The sequence below is a fragment of the Uloborus diversus genome, chromosome 4 (genome assembly GCF_026930045.1).
Source record: "Uloborus diversus isolate 005 chromosome 4, Udiv.v.3.1, whole genome shotgun sequence".
In the NCBI taxonomy this organism is placed as follows: Eukaryota; Metazoa; Arthropoda; class Arachnida; order Araneae; family Uloboridae; genus Uloborus; species Uloborus diversus.
The window spans coordinates 181960038-181983010 of record NC_072734.1 but is presented as its reverse complement, the minus strand read 5'-3'; the positions used below and the strand labels follow the sequence as shown (position 1 = coordinate 181983010).

General features: G+C 30.9%; 1 protein-coding gene across 1 annotated transcript in view; it reads right to left on the bottom strand.

The window, feature by feature from the left end:
• LOC129221036 (protein turtle-like) overlaps positions 1–18770 on the bottom strand; it is a 60997-nt gene extending 42227 nt beyond the window's left edge. The window contains 7 exon segments of the mRNA XM_054855471.1: positions 820–1110; positions 3149–3445; positions 6141–6344; positions 9138–9248; positions 12069–12413; positions 18453–18638; positions 18755–18770. Coding sequence (XP_054711446.1) covers positions 820–1110; positions 3149–3445; positions 6141–6344; positions 9138–9248; positions 12069–12413; positions 18453–18638; positions 18755–18770 — 1450 coding nt within the window.
• Positions 18771–22973: the final 4203 nt, after the last annotated feature.

Here is a 22973-nt window from a genome sequence, read left to right as displayed (position 1 = left end):
TCTTTCTTTTTTTTTTTTTTGAAATTTTATAAGTTAATATCAAACATTTCCTAAATTTTCAGCAAAAATATTTTTTTTTTTAATATTAACTTTCATTTTTTGTTAAAATTTAGGTTCATATCATAAAAATATACCAGACAAACATGCATGAAGAATTTTACGGAAATATATAAGAAATTTTCTGAGATATGCGCGCAAAACGAGAAAATCGAACAAAACTGGCACCTGAGAAAAAAAAGGTTAAACAGCTGCTGTTAAAATAAATCTCTATGGAGAAAGTTTAAGCATTTTTACGATAACTTGAAAAGTTTTTGGCGTGTGATAATAAATAAGGTATCAAATTGTTCAAAATTAAATTATCCATAACATATATTTTTTCCTGAAAATTGAAAGGTTTGAAGGTTAAAGGTCCTTAGACCACTTAAAATCTTTGCTCAAGCTTTTACTAAGCCAAAAATTAGACTTTCTCCCTTCATTTATAATTTCAGCATTAAGGGATTTCTAATCATTTTAAAATTTTACTTTTAAATGGATTTAAGTTTTACAGTTAATTGCCTTTTTCTGTGATTCTTTTCTGGCACTGTTTCTGTACTTACAATCCCAAACTTTAATTAAAATCAATCTTATATCAAGTACCTACTCAGTAGAAGCATGCTCCTTTTTTATTTTCTGCTTTATCCTTAGAATAATTTAAAATGAATCGTTAGTCTAGATGATGTGTGCGCCTACTTCCGGTACATTATTTATACTTGTTCCTCCACGTACGAGCCTCAGATAATACTACGTCATTACATATTAAAAACAAGGCTGTGTACTCACATCGCACTTCAAGAAATAAATCCGAGCTCCGGCCTTCTCCTTCGGTGTTAATGGCAATGCACCGGTATTTCCCTCTGTGTTCCTTCTTCACTTTTTGCAAGACTAGGGATTGGTTGGATATTATAATCCCGGCTGATGAGTTGCTGTAGAAGGGTTTTCCTTCGAAAAGCCAAGTTAATTCCCCAACAGGGGGATTAGCCCGAATCACACATTCCATGTAAACATCGTTACCTTCTTTTATCGTAGAATACTTGATATTTGCTCCTAGCTGTAGAGTGACTTCTGGAGGAACTGAAAGGACAATAAACAGAATTATTATCTTATAAATTATCGAAACTCAGAGAATGTGTTCAGTTTCAGAATATTTTGCAGGAAGAGCGGGAAGATGAATAACATTATTTATATTATTGTACTCCGATTTTTACGTAATCATTTTGCACTGTACTGGAATTTTATTTGTGTATTTAAAGAAATAATGCACGAGTTGGTAAAATGCTGTTTATTCAAGAAATGTACAGTCGAAAAAATATTGAAATTTGAAATATTTTTAATTGTTTGCAGTTTTTCCTTTTTTTTAATATTTATCTTTTGATAGTCCTATTTACATATTCGTGTCTTCGTTTTGGATTGCTTCTTAAAGCGATTAGAGAAGAATTTTTTTTTTCATTTTTTGCATAAAATACAAATTTTACTATTTTCAATTATTTTTCTTATATGAAGATGGTTATACTTTAGCTTGTTTTCAAAAAAAAAAATCATAAGAAGATTGAAAGCACGTTTTCAAGAAATAAGTCACATATAGGTAATTTAGCGTTCTCTAGAACCAGAAAATCCACTGCAAAAAATGACACTTCTACCAAAACTAAGATAATTGTACAAAATCTTGTTCTTATGTATTAATAAACGAAGTATAATATAAGCCAAATTTTGTACCTTACATTTTCAATATTCAACTACAACTAAATAACCTGCGTCTTCGCCTGTTAAAGTTTGTTTTGTATTACTGCCAATATGTTTTTCAGTTGGTTCAGGCTACACACTCTTTTTAATATACATATTTATGAGTTGAAAATCGTTCACAAAAAATAAAATAATCTTACGTGAAGAAAAAAAGTTTTTATTAAAAGGTTTTAGCATATGTTACTTTAAAGTATCAATATTTACGCTTCTTTAATGTTCTTTACCAAAACGGTGCTTATCAGGAGGTTTTATTTTAAACTCTTACAAGCACATTTAATAGTCAATAATGCATTTTGAGACAATTCAGATGCTTCAAGTCATGTCTAAAATGTGAAAATAATTTTACACGTTTTTGTAGAGCTGTTCCTCATAATTAAAATGTTGCCATTTATTAAACTGCTGTTAATTAATAAGTTACAAATTTATAGTTTAAATCATAAGACTTACTCTGTTCTTAGACATAATATTCAAAATACTAAATCATTTAGATAAAAGAAAAACAATTTTCTCTGATGTATTTCTTAGACTAAAATGATCAACAAGAGGTGCGAAACAACTATTGCAGTGCCAACAACTATAGCAACTTTGCCTCCAATTTCAATCTTCTATTGTATCTTAAAGGCAATTGTTTGAGGGGAAGTGATCGTTAAGTATAATTGATTTCTGGCTTTCGCTTAATGAGTGAAACATAGCGCTTTGCTTATTCATAATGATGCAGAATTTGTGAACAGTTGTTTAATTAAAATACATAAGCTGCTTAGAACTTAAGATTTCATGTATCATTCAACAGTATTATTAATAAGAAGGATAGAAGATATGAGTTTTTTTTTTTCTTTTCTTTTTTCTCCATAGAACGATCTGTTTAAGTAGATAACTTTATGTAAAATATATTTAGTTATTTTGTCTGCATATTTTAAAATTTGCAACTTATGTATTGAAAATTATAAGCAAAACGCGATGTTTGTTAAAGAACTGTAGCTCAATAGGCTAACTGAAAAAAAAATGACTTCACTAGTCAGGTAAAAAAAAGGAAGTAAAGTACTATTTGTTTGGTTTTAAAGCTTTTTTTTTTTTTTTAATGACGAAAAAGAATGGTTGCATTGACCACGAACGTTTCCACTTTTCTCCGTCTTTCGATAAAGTTTAATCTTATATGGTCAAACCCATTTTCTCGAGATCTGCACTTTTGGTTTTTTTTTTCAGTTCCATTACAAACGATTATCTGTCGTGTTTTGATGTACTAAAATGAATGAGAAATGTAATTGAAATATATTTGCACAAAAATATTAAAATTTAAATATAGTAATTAGTTTTAATACAGAAGCTAATAAAACATATACACACAAAATTGGTTTTTATGTTTACTTACAATGTACATTCAGAAACCAAGTGTCTTGTACCGGACTGTGGGAAATGACTGTGTTTTCGGACCGGCACGTTACCACTTTGCCATTATCTTCAATTCCTGGCTTCAAAATTAAACTGCTGTACGTTATATTCCGGTTATTTGGTATTGACTCTTTGCCACTTTGTATCCTTTTGCTGTCGAGCCACCAAGTAATTTTTGCTGGAGGTCTTGATCCAGACGTTTCACAGTTTAACCGCACATCATCACCAACTTTTAATGGCTTTTGTATAGATGTGATTCTTGCATACAGTGGTTTTACTATAAAAAAAATAACAATGAATAAATAAATAAAAAAAAAATGCAATAGGTCAGTAATGTAAACTTACTCAAAAACATATTGTAACATTATATTTGTTAAGGAAGCCTTGTGATCTTTTTTACAAAATATAATGCCTTTGGATTAAAAAAGAACTAATTGTAAAATAATAATAACAATAATGATAATAATAATAACAATAATAATTCAATCGGGCATCAGTCTAAAAATGTTTTCAAAAATAAAGCTGAAAAGAAAGCCTCTTTTACAGTATTACAAATGGAAATTTTACTGTCAAATTTTGTTTTTTTTTTCAAAAACTTGGGGCATGCACCGTAGCTTTTTAAGGAGACAGCGACGCCACTCTTTGAAAGGAAAGGGCAATGCTGCATCTCGATATACATGAAGCAGGATTTCATAAAAAATTACAATTTTGCAGCAGTCTAAACTTTCTCTAAAAATATTTGAAAAAAAAAAAAAAAAAAAAAACCTGCAAAGAAAGTCTCGTGGCATTTTTCAAAAGTTCAGTATTTGTAGCTATGATCATTTAAAGAAAAACTGGGAGTATGTTCCGTAGCTTTTCAGGAGAGTGTGCTGTCTATCTTTGTGAGGGACGCGCACCCTGCCAATGAATTGAAACAGACAGGTCAAAGAGCATTAAGTTTTACTTTTATATGCAGTATTAAGTTTATTGTTACTTATGCCACTCGGGAACCCGAGCCCGAGTAGTGATACTACTTGATTTAAAGGCAGAGGAGTTACGGCTTCTGTTTTAATCAAGCGCCTATTTCTAGGTGGAAGTCCGATTTGGCTCAGACAACACGATAGATGGCAGCACCATCTACGGACAGTTCGATAATTTAGAACCAGACCAGAAGTCGAATAACTTTCTGGTCTAGCACCCACAGAGGTATCGTTTCACTTGGAGGATACCGTGACCACGAGCATATTCACCAGTAATGACGACGGTGGATATTCGATCAGCGAGGATCGAACTCGAGACGCTCCGGTCACAGATCCGATGCCTTACCGATCAGTTCACCACGACCCCAGTATTAAATTTATTTCTAGTCTAATAACTAAAGTTATCACAATGATTTCGCTTTTTTCCCCTAAATGCTGTTAGTTTTGCACATTCATATAGTATGAAATTTATTTATTTCATTTGTAATGCGTACATGTGATACAAATTTGTATTTGTGATACAATCTTGTAATGCAAACATTTTGTACATAATTTTGGTCGTAGGTTTTAGATACTGTAAATTTATGGCCACCTTCATTGCTGTTATTGTTGCTGCTTATCTTAACTGGTATAACTAACAAACTAGACCAGCTGTATGAAAACTAAATGGTTCAATAAATGAAAAATATGAAATGGGATTCAGTTTTCAACCCTTCTACTTGAGTCCCAGACAGGAGAGGAAATGATCATGATTATTTTTTTAAAATTTCGCGTTTCCAGAAGATATTGTTGATTTTTTGACCATGGTTAAATTTAAGACAATTAAATACCCACTTAATAGGCTCAATGTTGTTCACGGTAACTTTGAAAACCCTTAAAATCCATGCCACCTCCCTTTTGATTGCCTTTGTACCAATATTGTACCAGTGGAGAACGCAAGGAAGAGGCAACGACATATTTTACTTTCGTATACGATTCCATACAGGTTAATTTATCTGAAGTTAGAACTAATCTAGTTTCTTCCTTAGCAAAAAAACGGCTTTTTCATTTCCTCCGACACTAACATGAAAAGACAACCACTTCAAATACAAGTTATGGCAGGACGAGAGATGTTTTATTAAGGTTTTAACTGATACTGATACTTATTCGCCAATACGGCGCCAGTTTTTCAGATGTTGAATACAGTTGTATTTAACAAAGAAAAATAAATCCAGGTCCACTTTGTTGTAAATATTTTCAACAACGAACGTACTTAATTTCAAATAATAAATGCTACTTATGTTACATAAACGCTTCGGGAATTTCTTTTAATCTTTCTGCAGATCCCATGGAGTAAGTAAATGTGTTTTGGATTCATACAATAATTTCTAATGAGAAAAAACGTATAGATCTTCTTGTTTTCGTATATTTCTTGCTATATAAACTGCGATGTGTGGTCTAAATTTGTTGCATGAATCATTTACGTTCTAAAAGGAGAAAAGTTAACGAAAAGTAAATGCTGCAATACATGGTATCATTTGAAACCAAGTTTATATTTTAAACTAATTTAAATACAAATACAAATACAAAAGTGACGACCAGCAGCAGGCTCCGGGCCCATCTAGACTGATCCTAGTCAATTAACAATCCCCAGTGAAGATCAATGGCCCTCTTAAAACTATCGACTCCTTTGCTCATTACCACCTCTTCCGGTAAGCTTCTTCAAGGTTCCACTACTTTGCTAAAATAATAATTTTTCCTAATATCCATGTTAGCCTGAGATTTAAATAGCTTAAAACAATGACCCCTTGTCCTGCTTTAAGTGCTAAACTTCAGCCCCATAATATCTTTCATTTTAACAAATTTAAACAACTGAATCATGTCCCCTCGGTCTCTTCGTTTTCGTTCGTCTTAAGTTTTATGTAAGGAGAGATACATAATTTTTAGTTAATTTCCAGCGTCTTCAGTCCCAGATTTAATAACTTGAACAAAAAAAAAATGAATATACAGAAGAGAAACAAGGTGAATACTTACAGTTCAGATCTATTTTGATGGTTTGATTTAAAGGTGATGTCAAGTTGGTGTTTGTTGATTGGCACGTTAACTCCACTAGTAGGTCTGTCCTTCTAAGTTCTAATATAACAAGTTCATTCCTCACATAGTTTTGCGAAGCTCGATAAAATGTGTCGTCTAAAAGAGATTTATTACGCCACCATGTCACGGATGGCGATGGATCACCTAGTAATAAAGAATGCATCAAGATAATATTTGTTTATCCGAAAAACAAACACAATAGAGATTTTGAATGCGTAATTAGACTAGGTTAATATTTATTTGATAAGAAAGTTGTAAATAGAATGTCAAGAATGCTTCCAAAGCATGGATTTTTTAACATGCATCTTATATAACGTATCATCCTATGTCATTGAGGATGAATGAAAGGTGAGTAGAGTAAAGCTTTTAGCTCTTGGAGCAGGGATTCAATGTAATGTGATATATTTCGAAGTAAAATATTGGAAATAATTAGGTTTCTTCCACTAGTTTTATGCAAAACGTGTTTTCCATTCGTCGAAGTTAAACCGTGTGACTTGAGATATTTGCCTCAACATTTCTTAAACCAATGAGTGGGCTTGCTCCCTCCAGTTACTAATACTTGCTCTAAGGTATATGTCCCTTATCAACGGCTGTTCGGCAACGGTATGTAGTTGTGACTGCAAATTCTTACATTTATTTACGAAAACATATTGAGCGAAAGCTTTATCCCATTGAGTGTGTGCATAAAAAATAAGAAAAAAATTGTCTTAAGTTGGAATTACTGTTCTTAATAATTAGTTTATTCTAATTTACTGATTTAATCACAAAAGTGTAAACCTGTATAATGCTGAATCACTGTGAGGAGTGCAGTTTAACACTGTTATGTTTAAAAAAAATATGAATCCACAAGTAGACTTACAGTCAAAAGCTAAATTCGTATGTTTTTTTTTGTGCACATTGCTTTTATCAGTCGTAATTATAGAATTGCTTTAAAAATGTATTTTATAAAATACTCAAATAGTACATTTTCAGAGAATCTATGAAATATTATCTTACCCTCTACTGATGAAGCCAACTAATGATTTTACATCTAAAGCTTTTTACAGTTCATTTAAGAAATAGTTCAAATTTGACTATTAGTAGGCCCATTAAAACTCTTCAAAATAAGATATTTTTATTATTAATACGCATGCGTGTCAAACATTTTCATTAAAGTTCTTTAATATTAATTTTCATATTTCTAATAGTTGAGTTATGAAAAATGGTGAAAACAATATAAACAAGGATTATTAAATAACTTGAACAAAATTTGTATACGTTTCCTGAACTACCGGAACTTTAATTAATATTAACGTTTGTAACTATATAGTTGATACTAAAAACACTAACGCAGAAAACTGAGAAAATTATCTTTAGCTGTTGCTTTTTACTTTCTCCAAAAACTCATAAATAGTTTTGAAATGAAAAGAGAAAACAAAAACATATCTTGTTGTTTAAGGAATAAAGTTTAATTTCGGGCACTTCATAGACTTTCATTTCATCGTCACATGAGGGACAATCAGAAGCAAAATTTACCCCATAATTTTGTTATATTTCTTAATATTTTAATTAAAATGAATTAGCCATATATTTAATTTTTACATTCGATACAAAGATACTCCTGACACAGTAATATTTTAATTAATCAATTTTATTTTTTTTAAAAATTAAAGTAATTTGTATGCGCTACATATGGGACATCTATAGTCAACTCCTTGTAACTTGCTAAGTGAATTAGTTAATGTTTTTTCTATTAATATAGCAGTGACAAAGCAAATTGTAGGCTATGAAAGTTAAAGTTCCAAAGTAAAGGAAACAAACAATTGTTGAGAAACAATAACTATTTAAGGAGGTCCGGGACACAGTTTGGAAAAAGAAAAGAACTATTAAACAAACTATAGTTTCTACCTTTTTTGCACTGATTTACTATCTCTTTAATAAGCAAAATCATAACATACATATTTTTAAAAACAATTCGTTTTTTTTTTAAATTATTTTTTCTTTCAAATGGTGTTGCTTTAAATCGCAAAAAGCTCAAAATAGTCTTGGTCAAATTTAAATTTTTTTTCAAAATATTATGCACAAATGTATAACTTTTAATTTTTATTCGGCGATTTAAAAAATATTAGATCTATAAAAAATAGAAAATATTTGAAAAAAAAATTCAAAAATTGAAAGACACTTTCTTTTTAAAAAATCACATTATTATCAATAAACGTCTCAAATTTTTTCTCGAATTTGTCAACAAAAATTAAACTAAACTGTTTGAAAAAGGTATGCTCTAAATTTTATTACTTTATCTTTATTAGTTCTTGACTTATAAGAGTTTGAATGGAAAAAAAAAATGGGAAAAATTACATCATGGAGAAAAACGCGTTTTAACTTTTAAAGTTATCTATATATTAGTAAAATGCATGCAACAAAAATAATTATATCTTTCGTTCTAATTAAGATAGAAACAAGATTCAAACGTCCTTTTAAGCAAAAAAAAGGAAATTTTTTTAAATGATAAATAATTGCAAAATTTGACGATTTTTGTGATTTGGAAGCACTTAAACCGTTAAAAAATATATGTGATGAGTTATTTCACGAAAAAGTAGTTACTTTTCAAGCAGGTGACGGTTCATATATATTTCATTAAAAAAAATAATTTTGTAAGGTCACGGCGAATTTTTTTGCTTAAAAAATTACACATACGATTTTATTTTCTTAAGCAAATATTGTTTGTCCATTTCCATTTTAAAGTATTATTCTTGATGAAATATACAAGGCTTCAAGTGCGAGAAAAATTTACCGTTTTCAGTAAAATGGCACATATAACGCAAAAGATGCGTCGTAACAAAAAAAAAACATTATTCATAAATCATTAAATGGAATCAGTTTTTCGCAGCTCTAGTCAATAGCACAAATAATTTTTTCAAAGTAGTTTTTATAAATGTTAAAAATTATCTGACGTACCTCCTTCTGACTCACATATTAGTGATAGATAAGCTCCTTCGTCGTATGGTCCAGCCATACCTTGTAATGTCTGACCTCGGTCATCCATTATCACTACTGATTGCGGAGGAACTGAAATGGAAATATTTTGATGACTATTTTCAATGTATCAGTTACATAGAGCCACTAGTCTTTTTAAAGGATCATTGTACTAGAGCAAAATGTAACACAAATTAAACTTGGTTAAGGGAAAAAAAAAGTTATTGACAGAGAGTGAATTTATCATTAAGTTAAATGTTTCAGTGAAACTTTTCATTAAAGAGCACAAGGGTGACATTTAAAAAAAAAAAAAAAAAATATGTACGCTAGTTTTAAAAACTTTCATAGTTTGATTAATATAGTTTGTAATCATTGGATTTTTGATTACATTAAAAGCAAGTTCAACGTGGAACAGAAATTGCATAAATTTTAAAATACCAGGAAGAACCATTTTAAAACAAAACGTTAAACGAAAAAAGAAAAAAAAAAAAAAAACCCTCATTCAAACGTAAACTTTTACTAAACTGTTTGGTTTATTTTGTTTACTTTGAAGGTATCTTGTTTGAAATTACAGTAAGAGCAGCTCGAGGACAGCATAATTACGCTAAAAAGGACATTAAAGTGCAAATTGTTACTGCAACTTTCACATTATTGTTATCTTTTAATACAAAAAATCAATAAAACTGCTTAGTTTAAACTATCGTTTAATGGCCAAATATATTGCTCATAGCAGGTTATTTACTTAGTCAAAACTGGCACACTTCTTTTGTACTGGTTTGTCTTCTTGACGATAAAGAGTGTAACTAACAATAGGTGAAAAAGCTTTCACCAATTTAGTCCCAGAAACTTGAAATCATAGCTATTTTGGTGGTATTGAAAGGTTGGAAATATTACCAAGAGGTTAGAGATAGTAAAAGCATTGAGAATGTACTGAAAAATATTCTTTGACATTCAATGACTTTACCGTGCCTTGCTTCGGAAAAGAAAAGACAAATCTTTGTTTACAAGAAGGAAATATACTTTTTTGAAATGTTGCAAGGTTTAAGGACAGCCCAGATTCATATTACATTTAAAAAGTAATGTAAAAAAATAAATACTTTTAAGTGAAAACAATGTTGACTCTTTATTTTCAATGTTATAAGTTGAATACTATTAAATTATTAATCGAACAAACAAGATTTTAATTGATAAATTATTGATATTTGTAATTCATTAAAAAAAAACATAATTTGTAAGTAAAAAATATGATTCATTTTGCGCAGAACTGATGAGTAAATTATTGCTATGATAATATTTCAAACTAAAAAGTAGGGGAATTGGGGGCAAAGTGAAATACAGTCAATTCGCGATAATACAAAGTACAATAAATATAACTCGAAGTTTATATCAAGTCCCGACTCCTTTGTCTTTGATTCCATTCTTATTATTCTCAATATATCGAATTTAACTTCATTTAACTCGAAGTTTTTAAAAGATGACTCGAATTTTTTTCCGGAAGGCCAAAAAAAAAAAAAAAAAAGAAACAAGTGACTAAAAGAGAAAAATGTATTCACCTTCACTTGCAATTCCTGCCCATTAGACCTCTTAAGCAAGAATAGCACCTGTTGAGCCAATGTGCGATGTAGCAATTTACGCGTGCGGAAATGAGTTAGCTTGATTTCTTTTTTTGTACTGTATTGTTTACTATTTAATATGTTGCTGGACTACAAATTTACTTTTAAGCTGTCATGGTGTTGAGTCAACTGATTGTACCTTGATTCAAAGTCTGACCTAAGTTAAGAAGCGTTCCCTTAATTCTTTAGTTCGATTATTAGCTGATAAGTTCCTGAGAGACAGAGTGAGTTTTCTTTACTATTAAAGATGTCTAACCAAGTACTCTCTCAATAATATTAAAATAAAAAGAGAAACTACTAAACCGGTAGAATCTATGAATACGAATTTAAAATGAATAAAGATGTGCACCTTCCCTGAAGTAGAATCAGCTCTATTCAAGTGGTTCCATCAGTATCAAAATCAAAACCATGCTTTTAATTTTTTTTCTCACAATAATTTTTGATTTAACTGTGCATATTGTGCTTAAAAACTTTTTTCCTGTATTTTTGTCTGTTATATGTACATATTAATTAAAATAGTCGATGGTTTTTGATACTAAAATGTCAAAAACCGAAAGTAGCGGGAAATCAAACTTCAGATAGGTCAAAGTTTTTCGTCGGTCCCTTTAGATTCGAGTTATTGCGAATTGACTGAAGTTAGGATAACTGAGAATTTTCGAAGTGAAAATAATTGAAATTTGTTTTGAAAATTTAATAAATAAAGAAAGAACATTGTCTTTTACAGTAAATCTTGCATTGAAACAGTATTTTTATTATTTTCAGCTGTAAATTTCTGCTTTCAAAAAAAGGGACATTTTTCACAAAAATTAATGAATATATAAGCAAGGGAATTACTAAATGAAGGAATGTAAAAATAATAATAAATAAATAAATACATAAGTGATTTGGTAAATGATTCAGGGAGTAAAAAAAATAAACCATTTCGCTTTGCCCCGCATGTACTTAAATGTACTTGAATAGTTGTAAAAATATTTAAAATACAATTAAGCGTAATATTAACAAAATAAATACTGCCCCCACTATTAGAAAATCTTAATTAAAATTTAAATTCCTAATAACAATAATTTTATCATTTTATAATAACAAAATAATATTTGACTGCTAAAAAAATATTACAATATGTCCATTTTTGAAAATTGCCTATATTATTATATGCTTTAATCGTCAGCGGTATTTTTTTTCGCACTCGTATTACCTGCACGTGCTACTATATCGTTATTTATATTTGCTCATGAAAAAAGAGCTCTCAGAAAGTAAAAGATAAAAAAAGTTCTAATAATGATTTTTTTAAAAAACTTACTTAAAACATTGAGCTTGACCATTCTAGTCACGGTCCGTAATCTTCTAAACTCGACATGGCAGCGATAGGCACCTTTATCTTCTTCTGTAATGGAGTCTATCCTAATAGTTGGCGGGATTTTAGTTACATCAAAATAAGCCCTCTTAGCGTAGGATGTGATTGGGAAATGCTTTGGATTATCCCTCGTTCCTTTCCGAAAGTCCAATGTGTAAAATGGAGCTCTCGCCTGCTCCCGGTACCAAAGCATCAGGGAAACATTATCGGGGTCATCAGGAAGAGTGTAATTACAAGGCAACATAGCTGCTCCGCCAGCAACAGCAACATACTCTGGCAGAGTCAAAGGCACTAGAAGATAAACAAGGTAAAAGTATGTTAAACATTGAATTCGCTTTTCTTATTAAACATACGTTTTGTGATTTTTTTTCTTTTTTTTTTTGAGAAAATCAATACAGAAAAGAAAATTCATAAGTAAATAAATAGGTCAAAATAATTAAGGTGCATTTATGCAGGGTAGAACGTTCTGTGAATGATCATAACCCTCATAATTTGTAGCTTCTGTTTTTAATGATATTTTGGAAGTGTTTTTCCCTTAAAAAGTGGCTTTAATGGGCTGATAATCTTTTTAAAAATTCCTTCCCCATGAAAAATAAATGAATGATGATAAAGAAATAGTAGTAGTAAAAATTAAAATAATAATAACATAATAATAATAATAATAATAATAATAATAATAACAAAAAAATTTGAAAAAAAATAAAATTAATAGTAATAATAATAATAATAATAATAATAATAATAATAATAATAATAATAATAATTGAAAAAAATAATAATAATAATAATTGAAAAAAAATAATAGTAATAATAATAATAATAATAATAATGATCACTGACGCAGTGGCGTAACCTTTCTCTGAATATTAAAAACACAACTTCAAAAACGCACAGCAGTTTTTGACGTTCATTTGATTCTTAACAGTGAAACGGCGTGTACATAATCCTTCACTGGCTAGTACTTATTTAAGTACGGAAAATATTTTTTAATCCGGATGATTGTCATTTTAAACACATCATTGGTCTGCTTTAATACCATATTTCAGGTAAATTTCAACTGATTTTTTTCTCAAAATATATGTTTTATTTGAGAAATTAACTAATAAGGATAGAACAACTGAAATATATTTTATGTTTAAGTTTTGAGTTGCGTCCACAAAATCAGTACCTAGAAAAAATTATTTTCAATAACTGCTATACAAAATAAAATGACCGCAGAAGTTTAAAAATATTATGAACAATTAGAAAAAAAGTTCATTTAAGTATTGTGCATTAAACAATATCGATATAATTAAACAACCTTTATAAAACGTTAACATTAACATACAAAAATAAATAAATAAAGGAACATATAAAATTCTTCAACTTTAGCTCTTAGTATTTTTAATCCTTAATTTCATTTATAAAACTATTATTTCTTCTTCAAAATTCCGAAGTATAAATAAATAAATAATCATAATATATACCATCAATTGATCAAGAAAATACACGCATATGTTTTTCGTTTACACATACCCTAAGTAAAACATTCATACAGAATCTTCCAGAGAAATTCGGAAAAGAAATCTAAACAGCTTTTCATTCCTATTGTTCGAGTCCGAAATTGAGATCCAGAAGTAACAGATGATGAAGTTATTATCTTATGGGAAGCAATATGAGAGGCGAATTTCGAGAGCATCAGCTGTTGAAGCAAATAACGAGATTTGGTGTCATAAAAGAAGAGAGGATTTATCAAACTTGAAAGCTGTGTTGAAGCTAATGTACTGTTATGCCAGATGTGGTGATGAGGGGGAATGAAATAATTTTGGTTGTGAGTTCATGAAATGTGTGACGTAGTAATCTTACTTTTAAAGTTTGCAGTTCTGTCTCAAATTGTATGCCAGTTGGATTTTAATATTTGACCGGGTTTGAAATTTTATCTCGAAAATATTGGGCGGCTCTATTTTTATTAGCTAATTTAAATAAGATTCTTATTCAAATCATGCGTCTAAAGTGGGTATGGGTTAATACTGCCCTTTATATTTGTCTTTTGTTTTAGAAGATTTTTTAAATGTCTTTTCATAGCAATTATTATTATTACATGCCCATTCATTACATCTACTGTAAACGTATAACAAATAATAGGTAGTATACCCGCCCCCCCACTCCCAAGTCAGAGCTAATTCACATTTATATGCAGTATTAATCCGACTGATAGCTAATGTTGACATACAACATTACAGATACTGTTAACGTATAGCAAATAATAGCTAGTATAGCTCCCCCCCCCCAAGTCAGAGATAAGTCTTATTTATATGCAGTATTATTCTGACTGATAGCTACTGTTAACGTATAACATTACAGATACTGTTAAAGTATAGCAAATAATAGATAATATACTCCCCTACCAAGTCAGAGCTAAGTCACATTTATATGCAGTAGTATTCCGACTGATAGCTACTGTTAACGTATAACATTACAGATACTGTTACCGTATAGCAAATAATAGGTAGTATACCTCCTTCCACTCCCAAGTCAGAGCTAAGTCACATTTATATGCAGTATTATTCCGACTGATAGCTACTGTTGACGTGCAACATTACAGATACTGTTAAAGTATAACATTACAGATACTGTTAACGTATAGCAAATAATAGGTAGTATTCCCCCCCCCCCTCCCAAGTCAGAGCTAAGTCACATTTATATGCAGTATTATTCCGACTGATAGCTGCTGTTAACGTATAACATTACAGCTACAGTTAACGTATAGCAAATAATAGGTAGTATAACCCCCTCCCCACAAGTCACAGCAAAGTCAAATTTATATGCAATATTATTCCGACTGACTGCCCGATTTCGACATACAAAGACTGTAGTTTCGTCCCTCTCATGAACTCACCAGTCTGGAAGAGTCAATAATAACGAAGCTGGAAGTAGATGAGATTAGAATATCATCAAACTAATAACTAAAATATGTTCAGCACAATAACGAGAGTTCGTAACAATGATGTGATTCAACTCGTTAATAGACTGCATGCAGTATGCCGACTACAAAAAAGATTGACATAACTGCAGTCTCCCAAATCGGGATGTTGGTATATTGCAAATAGTGCTTGGTCTTGGCTTATTCGTGGTAACTTACTGCTTAACTCAAGTTTTGCTGGTGTGCTGGTGCGCTGAACTCACTTTAGCTACTAGTTTGTTGGTTCTCTCAACTTCAATCATATGAAATCTATTACCAGCTGCGGTATTGACAATATCAGACTAATAAGTCCATAACAAGTTCAAAACTGCAGCCTCTGGATGCCATAACCAGGCTGTTGGTATATTTTATGCACGATAAATAATTTGTAAATGTATTGATTAGCAGTTTACGTGAAAGTTCATAGAGAAGTAACCAGTGTTTTCCAATTTATGTCAAAAAGTTTTTAAAAAATCATACCTAAAAATTAATGAAAACTTCACTGCTATAAAAGTACAATTTTTAAGTTCAGCATGATAATTAGTTTTTTCCAAGAACCAGGACTGGAAAATCACAGTTGAACAGCAATCCAAATTCAAAACAAACCCTCAATCATATCCATAACTAGTCATTTTCCTTACGTATAAATAGTTATACACCCAACTTAAAGCAAACTTGTCGACTTTCCAGAGAAGTCCAGATACCCGAAAAACTGACAACGATAAGAACCCAACATTCTCAAAAGCTTAAATATTTAAACTTAAGCGAACTTTCTAGCAGTTTAAATTTTGATTAGAACTCAGCCTTTTAAATAAGTGGAATTTCTTTCCTTTAAGCAAAGCTCCTTCTAAGCCCTCTAACAAAAGAAATGTTGAACTAACTCCCTTAATTCAACTGCTGATAGTGAGAGGACATCACTCCCATTAAGGGCTTGTCTCGATCCCGCCCCAAACTCTTTAAAGAGATACGTAATTCTGTTATACCTTCCAACCCACCCGCGTTATCTCATTTAACAGGCACGACTCGCCTTTCATTGGGGTCCTCGGGGAACAACAATCGCCTGTCTTTTTAGATCGATCGATGGGAGGACGTTTTTGTTCTTGACTTTTTTCGCACTTGCTTAAACTAGTTTAGAAGAAGAGTGGATTAAGATCAAATTTATTTTGTTCGTGTTGCGTGTTATCTGTTTTACGTGTTACGTTGATGGTAATTAGGGTTACAAAGAAAATTTGTTAACGTATCCTGACTTCTATCTTTTGAAGGCTATTAAGCGTTAAATTGTAGGGAAATGTCTCATTGCTGAAGAGTTTTATTTCTTTAGATTAAATTATTTTTTTATTGTTAAGTATTTCTGGAGAAAATCCGTTGCAAAGTGTGTTTGATGAGTTAAATAGTTCAGTGTTGTTTTAGTTTTGAATAATGATTGTTGAAATCGAAATGCACAGCACCAAGAATGAATTGTTTTTGCTGGCAGAGTACAGACGAGCCTGATTATTGGAATGTAGGTAAAAAGAATATCCCGCTTAAAGTAATAAATTTTCAATGTACGAAACAGGTTAAGTTTGATATTGTACTCTAAAAACAACAATTTGAAAAATGACGAAAAAGTAATCAAATTTGAACGTATTGCTAGTCAAAATGGCTCCGACTACGTGGTGTTCAAATTTGAAACATTCAAATACTCATGAAATACTCAAATCAACATGAGTGCTCATTTTTGATGTATTTGTGCTCATTTTGAAAGTGTAACAATTTCAAAACTGAGTATTATTTACTTACTTTTGAGTGTGAAATAATTCAGCACACTATTTGAAAACATGGGTACTCATTTTTGAAACAAAAGGTTTCAAGAAAATTTGAAAGCATGAAATGTACTCATTTTTGAAAACTTCTTTTTTCTCAGTGTGCGATCCCGAATTATAGAATATCCCGCTTATTAGAATACTTTTTTGTGGCAAATTAGCTATTCCATTAAGCGGGTTCGACTGTATTTTAATTAGTTTATTAACTGGTTCACAACATATTTAGCTCAGGTACTTCAATATTCATAGACAACGCCAGTTTGACACGTGGACAGTTTCAAATCCAAGAGTAATGAATTCATTATGCATCAAAGACACTGTAGGGTTTTTTCATTATAGGTACGTCACTTGGAGCATTTATAATCTTTAAGAGTATTATTAGTTCAACGCTATATCAAACTGACAATTTTAAAGTTATTAACTTTTAACTACTCTGCAGAGGGTTCGTCAAATTATTATGCTCAAACTTTTCTGTATTTGTGTTGTTTATTGTTGTTACATAGCTGTAGTATTTGAGCACATTTAAAAACTAAGTGTTCATTCTGGCAACACGTTGTTTTTTTGTTTTTAAATTATTAAATGTGACAGACGTCAGTGTCTTTGGTCATTAAATTTCAGGTTACAAGCTCATTCTTGTAAGAAAGATTAATGGAAAAATGTAACGATTTTGTTTAAAATACTAGGTAACTCAAGTAGCCATAGTATGCAATGAAAGCATGTCAAGCCAAATATAATAAACGTACGGAAAAGTTTGTTCAAATAAAATAATTTGGTCACCCTCAGTGTTGCATTAAATTATTTTTGCCGCATTTATCAAATTCTATTTAGTTAAAAAAAACTACTTTCTTATGCAAATTGAAAATTGGACTTAGTAAAACTTATTTGAAAAATGCATTTTTTCCAGCTGAAAAAGAACTTTTCTCAATGCAGAAAAAAATCCTCGCAACCTCGAAACACGGGTGTAAATTTTTAGATTTTAGAGCTACTAAGTAGTTGTTATACGCAATGCCTTATTGCTTAGATGCGATTTTCGAAAGAAAAAAAACCCAGAAATTCTAGTACTATATTTATAAGGTACATACAATTTTCATAAAAATAAGTTTTACCGGTTGTCTTTTAATTCAACTACAGCTGCAAATTGAAATAACTTCGCAGATACTCACAACATGGCGCTGCTGATCAATGCTGCGGCAGATGGTTTTAAAGAAAACTGTTATGTTACAACTAGCTTTTTGCGTCTAATTTGCAAACGAATGAATGCAGAGCCAAAAAAAAAAAAAAAAAAAAAAAATTGGTGGATATGTGCATTAAATAGTTTTTTATTGAATGCGTCATAGAAATCTGTATAAGTGTATTGCAAAAACGATGTATAGCAAAAAAAGCAATATTTGCGGAAATGTCCATTCTTGAGGAAAACAGAACACCACAGTATTATGTAGTAAAATGTCATGGAAACAATACAAAAATGGGTTATAATAAGGAATGTGTCCTTCCTAACGTAAACGCATTGGCGGGATTGATTTCCCATGCTTTTTATTAAATTTTCGGACACAGGAATAGGAAGTGAAGAATAGACACAAAGTAAACCTTGTTCCAGCTCATGTAACGACCTTGGAGGAAGATTTAAAGCAGCAACTTGTCTGCCAAGATATCCCCAAAGATGTTCTATCAGATTCAGGTCCGTAGATCGAGCTGGCCATCCCATTTGTTCCCAACCGTGATCTTCAAGATACTTATCAACAATTCGAGCTCGGTGAAGTCGTGCATTACCGTCTATCAGAATGAAAAGATTACAAATAGCACCACATATGATCGGACATATGGATCAAGGATCTGCTCCCGATACCCAGTCAGAAATGGTGGTCAGTTCCCCACAAATGGTGAAATACCATTCACTGTTGCCATTCGCAGAACGTAATATTTAATTTGCTTCTTTACTAACGTGTGATGGCAACGATATGGTTGACAGCAAGCGCAGAGCACAATATTTAATTCGCTTCTATGATTGTCATAACGTGGAATTGCAGCTGACAGATGCAGCAAAGCTCATCTTTTGTGACGTCATAAAGACCACGCCTTGTTTGAAAAATCGGACATTTAAAAAAATATAATTAAAACATTACTGTTTGGAAAATAAAAGTATTTTCTGGGTCCATGTTAATTTTTTTGCCTATTCTATCAAATTCAGTGACTAAAAGTAGTATTTTCGACTGAAGGAAACAACACCATTCTAATAGCATATGCATTCCATAAAAATGCTTTACGATACAAATTCTTTAGCTAAACATTTTGAATGCACTTTTAAGTTAAGTCCGAAGAAAGATGATTTTTATGTTTTAAAACATATTTATCTTGTATCACAAGCTCATAGTGTAGTTCTTATAACTCATAATTTTTTGAACAAAGCGCAGACTAGGAGCTTCACTGTAAGGATCTATTTTTTTTTATTCCAGAAAAAGAAGCGTAGTATCTCAATTTTTTAATGAATGCCATGTGTAACAAACGACATTCTTATGTTCTAAGAAAAACACGCTTTTCAGGTTCTACAATACATCCCTCTCAAAGAAATACGATGTTTTCTTTTCGAAAAAGCCATTTCTTTCTTCCCAACAACAAGATGTTTTCCTTTAAGATAAACCTTATTTCTTTCTACACGTAAACACAATGCTTTTTTTTTTCAAAGACAAACATAAAATGTCTTTGAAAAAATACATAATGTATATAAATTTTGTGACGCAAGAAACCGTTATTTTCAAATCTTGCTGCATAATTCCTACCATCTTTAAAATGCTTAGTGAGATTACATGAGCTAGGAAAATTTTACGAGAATAAAGAATTGTCGTTTTACAAATAAATTCAGAACACTCCAGAAGGAGTCGTTCTTTATGTCTGTTTTGAAGAGCATCTGATTGCGTTTGACTTTTATGTTTCATTCAGATAACAACCACTGGAATTCTTTTGAGTACCTTAAATTAAAATATCTATCGTAAACTAAAAGTTTTACTTTATCATTTTTATGATGAAATAAATAAAGGAATCGCGAATAAATAAAAATATAACGTAATAAACAATATATATATATATATATATATATATATATATATATATATATATATATATATTAAGAAAACGTTAAGGAGTGTATTACATTAATGTTAAATATACGTTTTTGTTTGAATCCTCTTGCACGTGTTTCAAATTTAGAAAAAAAAACATTTCTTTAGTGCTAAATGTTTAGGGTTTTTTATAAACACTTAATTTTATAATTTACTGAGTTCATCTGAAGAAATGCTGAAATTTGTTGTTACATTGGTTGTTTACTTCAAAAAAACAAAAAATAACCCGTGTAGTATAGAATTGATCCGTGAGGTCCTACCTTAAATTTAAATTTCTTATTTTTGAAATTGACTCTTGTAAAAGAAAGTGTAGTTGTATAAAAGTAGAATCCTCCTTCAGAATTATTTTTGACACATTTATGTTAATGAACTCAGAAAAAAAGCGACCTACTTTGGTTCGAGAATTATTCATTGTTTGCAAATCAAATAAATAATAGGTAGCGCTGTTGTCTGTTGCTAATGGCTTTTTTTAGGATTCTGGGATTAGTATAAAAAAGGTTAAAACCTTTAAAAAAAATTAAACTTTGAATTTTACTTTTGAAAAAAAAACTTAAAACGGTTTGTTTCCACGGGATCCCTTCTACTATTGGGTACCACAAAAGTAACACTAGAAAACACAAGTGTCGCATTTCATAAATTAACTATATCCACTTCAAACTTTTTTTTTGATCACCAGCGACTTTATGAGCCTGTTTGAAGCTTTTTCACACCAAACCTGCTGTTCACCCTCAATCAATTTAAGATGACCTTGCGCAATAAACACTCAGTACTAGTTTCATCTTCATTTTCACATCCATGTTATTCCTTTTGTGAAGGAAAAAAAAAATGCGTTTGCCATTTAGTATAAATACCATGTATGCAAACTAGTTTGCATATTTTGCTTTATATTGGTCTCTAAGTCATAGAGTGACCTTCTCCAGCCTAATTATAATTCCTAATCATAAACATTACTTATACATGAAATCGAATAAATATTAACACAGACTATATAAAAACTTATAAAGTTATGATTTGCAACAAATACGATTGATGTGATTTTTTCATCGCAGCAGTGTAAAATGATTCAAAATTTCAAAGCAAGCAATCAGCTTTATACCACAACTGCAGCTGTTTCTAGTCAAAACACAAAGCATCAGCATTCACCCAATTTTTCCCTTTATTCTGTGCAAATGTGCAAACAAATATTGGTATCCCGTCAAATTATATAAATAGAGTCATATTTAGATGACTTTACCCTAGAGGAAAAATAAGCGTAAATTTTAGTTTTTGGATTGAAATTTGGTGGGGAATCGTGTAGAACTGTCCGTCAACTCGTTTCTAATTGCAAAAATATGCATATTAAAATAGATAAATGTTTAAATAAATTAAAGCTTTATTTAAGAAACTCGAGTCGCACTGCAAGAACAAAAGGTTTTTATAGATGGTAATGAATGCAGTTAATAAACATACAAAAAAAAAAAAAAAAAAGCATTTTCTTAGGCTAGAAAAGTTCGATGAAAATGCCAAAACTAAAAAATGCATCGGGCTCAAAAGGGTTGTTTCAGGAGTATTTTGTCTCGCCTAATGCGAAAATTACCATAAAAGCTAGGAATTAGATCTTTTTTTCAAGATACGAAACCAAATAAAATATCACTAATATCCATTTATTCCTGTCATATGTAAGCGCGTTCCATGGATCTCCCCGTCTTTTTTTTTGACTTTGACCCCTATTGCAGATATAAATTCTCATTACCAGATAAAACACGAACGCACTTTAAGAAGTTAACTTTCGAAGGAGAAGTGTCCAAAATGAGTCTTTAGTGGACGTAAATCAATTTCTGTTGCTACCCCTGCTCATTCTGATGGGCATACGGAAGAACTTCATGAAAGCTGGGAACGAAGATGGTTTTCCAATACCTTAGACGGAAATTCCCAAAGATAGCTTGAGGCAAAGATTAAGGGGGAATTTTCAACGCCCTTTAAATACACACTATTATGAAGATTCCTGTTGTTGATCAAAGATCCGAGGGTAAAAGCAAAACATATTGGAAGTTTTCAAGGATGTGTTACGAATATTTCAAGGTAACACAGAAGACAAGAACTATAAATAGTTGGTCAAAACACTCCTGCAGAATGTCTGTAGCAATATATGTATAAGCTTCAAAACTTCCATTCCTCCAACTTGTGAAAAATGTTTTGCCTAAAAACTGTTTAACTGTTGAGCATAGAGCAAGGTTTCACTAAAATATCTCTGAAATGGAACGCATGCATCAGGGTCTTTCGGCCGAGTTACTGCTCGCTGAATTCTACTGGACTATTATAAGAGATGCTTAATCTTTGACGTACAACAAACTATCCAAATAGAAACTCTTCAACTGAGAAACTGGTTCAGAACAAATGTTGGTAGATTTATTTTCGCATGGTTCAATTTGATAGTTTTAACCCTTTTCTTTATTTAGAGACTTTAAAATTTGTAGCAAATTTGGTCAGGGAAGGTGACTTGGAGAAAATAGAAAGTTCCTTTTTTGAATTTTTCCGTTTTTTTTTTTTTTTTTTTTTTTTTTTTTTTTTTTTTTTTAATTTTATTGTCGTCGGACCCGTTTTCCTTTTTCTTTTACTGGTTTCTGTATTTTGCGCATCAGTTTTTATTAACGAGGTTTCTTCTGATTCTGACACTGAAAAACAGTCTTTTTTCTGCAAATCTAAGTTCCGAAAATTTTCGCAACAATGTGATAAAGCAAGTTATTTTCATAACTAAGAATATATTCCTCGTCAGATAAGTCAGACTGTTCATCTGAACCAGAATATGTTTTAGATGAATCTACAACAGTATCAGGAATTCATGTATTTCTTACTTATTATTGTTAAGCTTTAAGCTTGTCAATGAATCCAATATTCAAGTGCTACTGCCAACAAAATTTTGTGTGAATATGAAGTGACTGAGCACTTCAATATCACCAAAGGAAAAAAAAAGATAAATGTTTCAAGCAAATCACATGTTTTGGTGCACAAA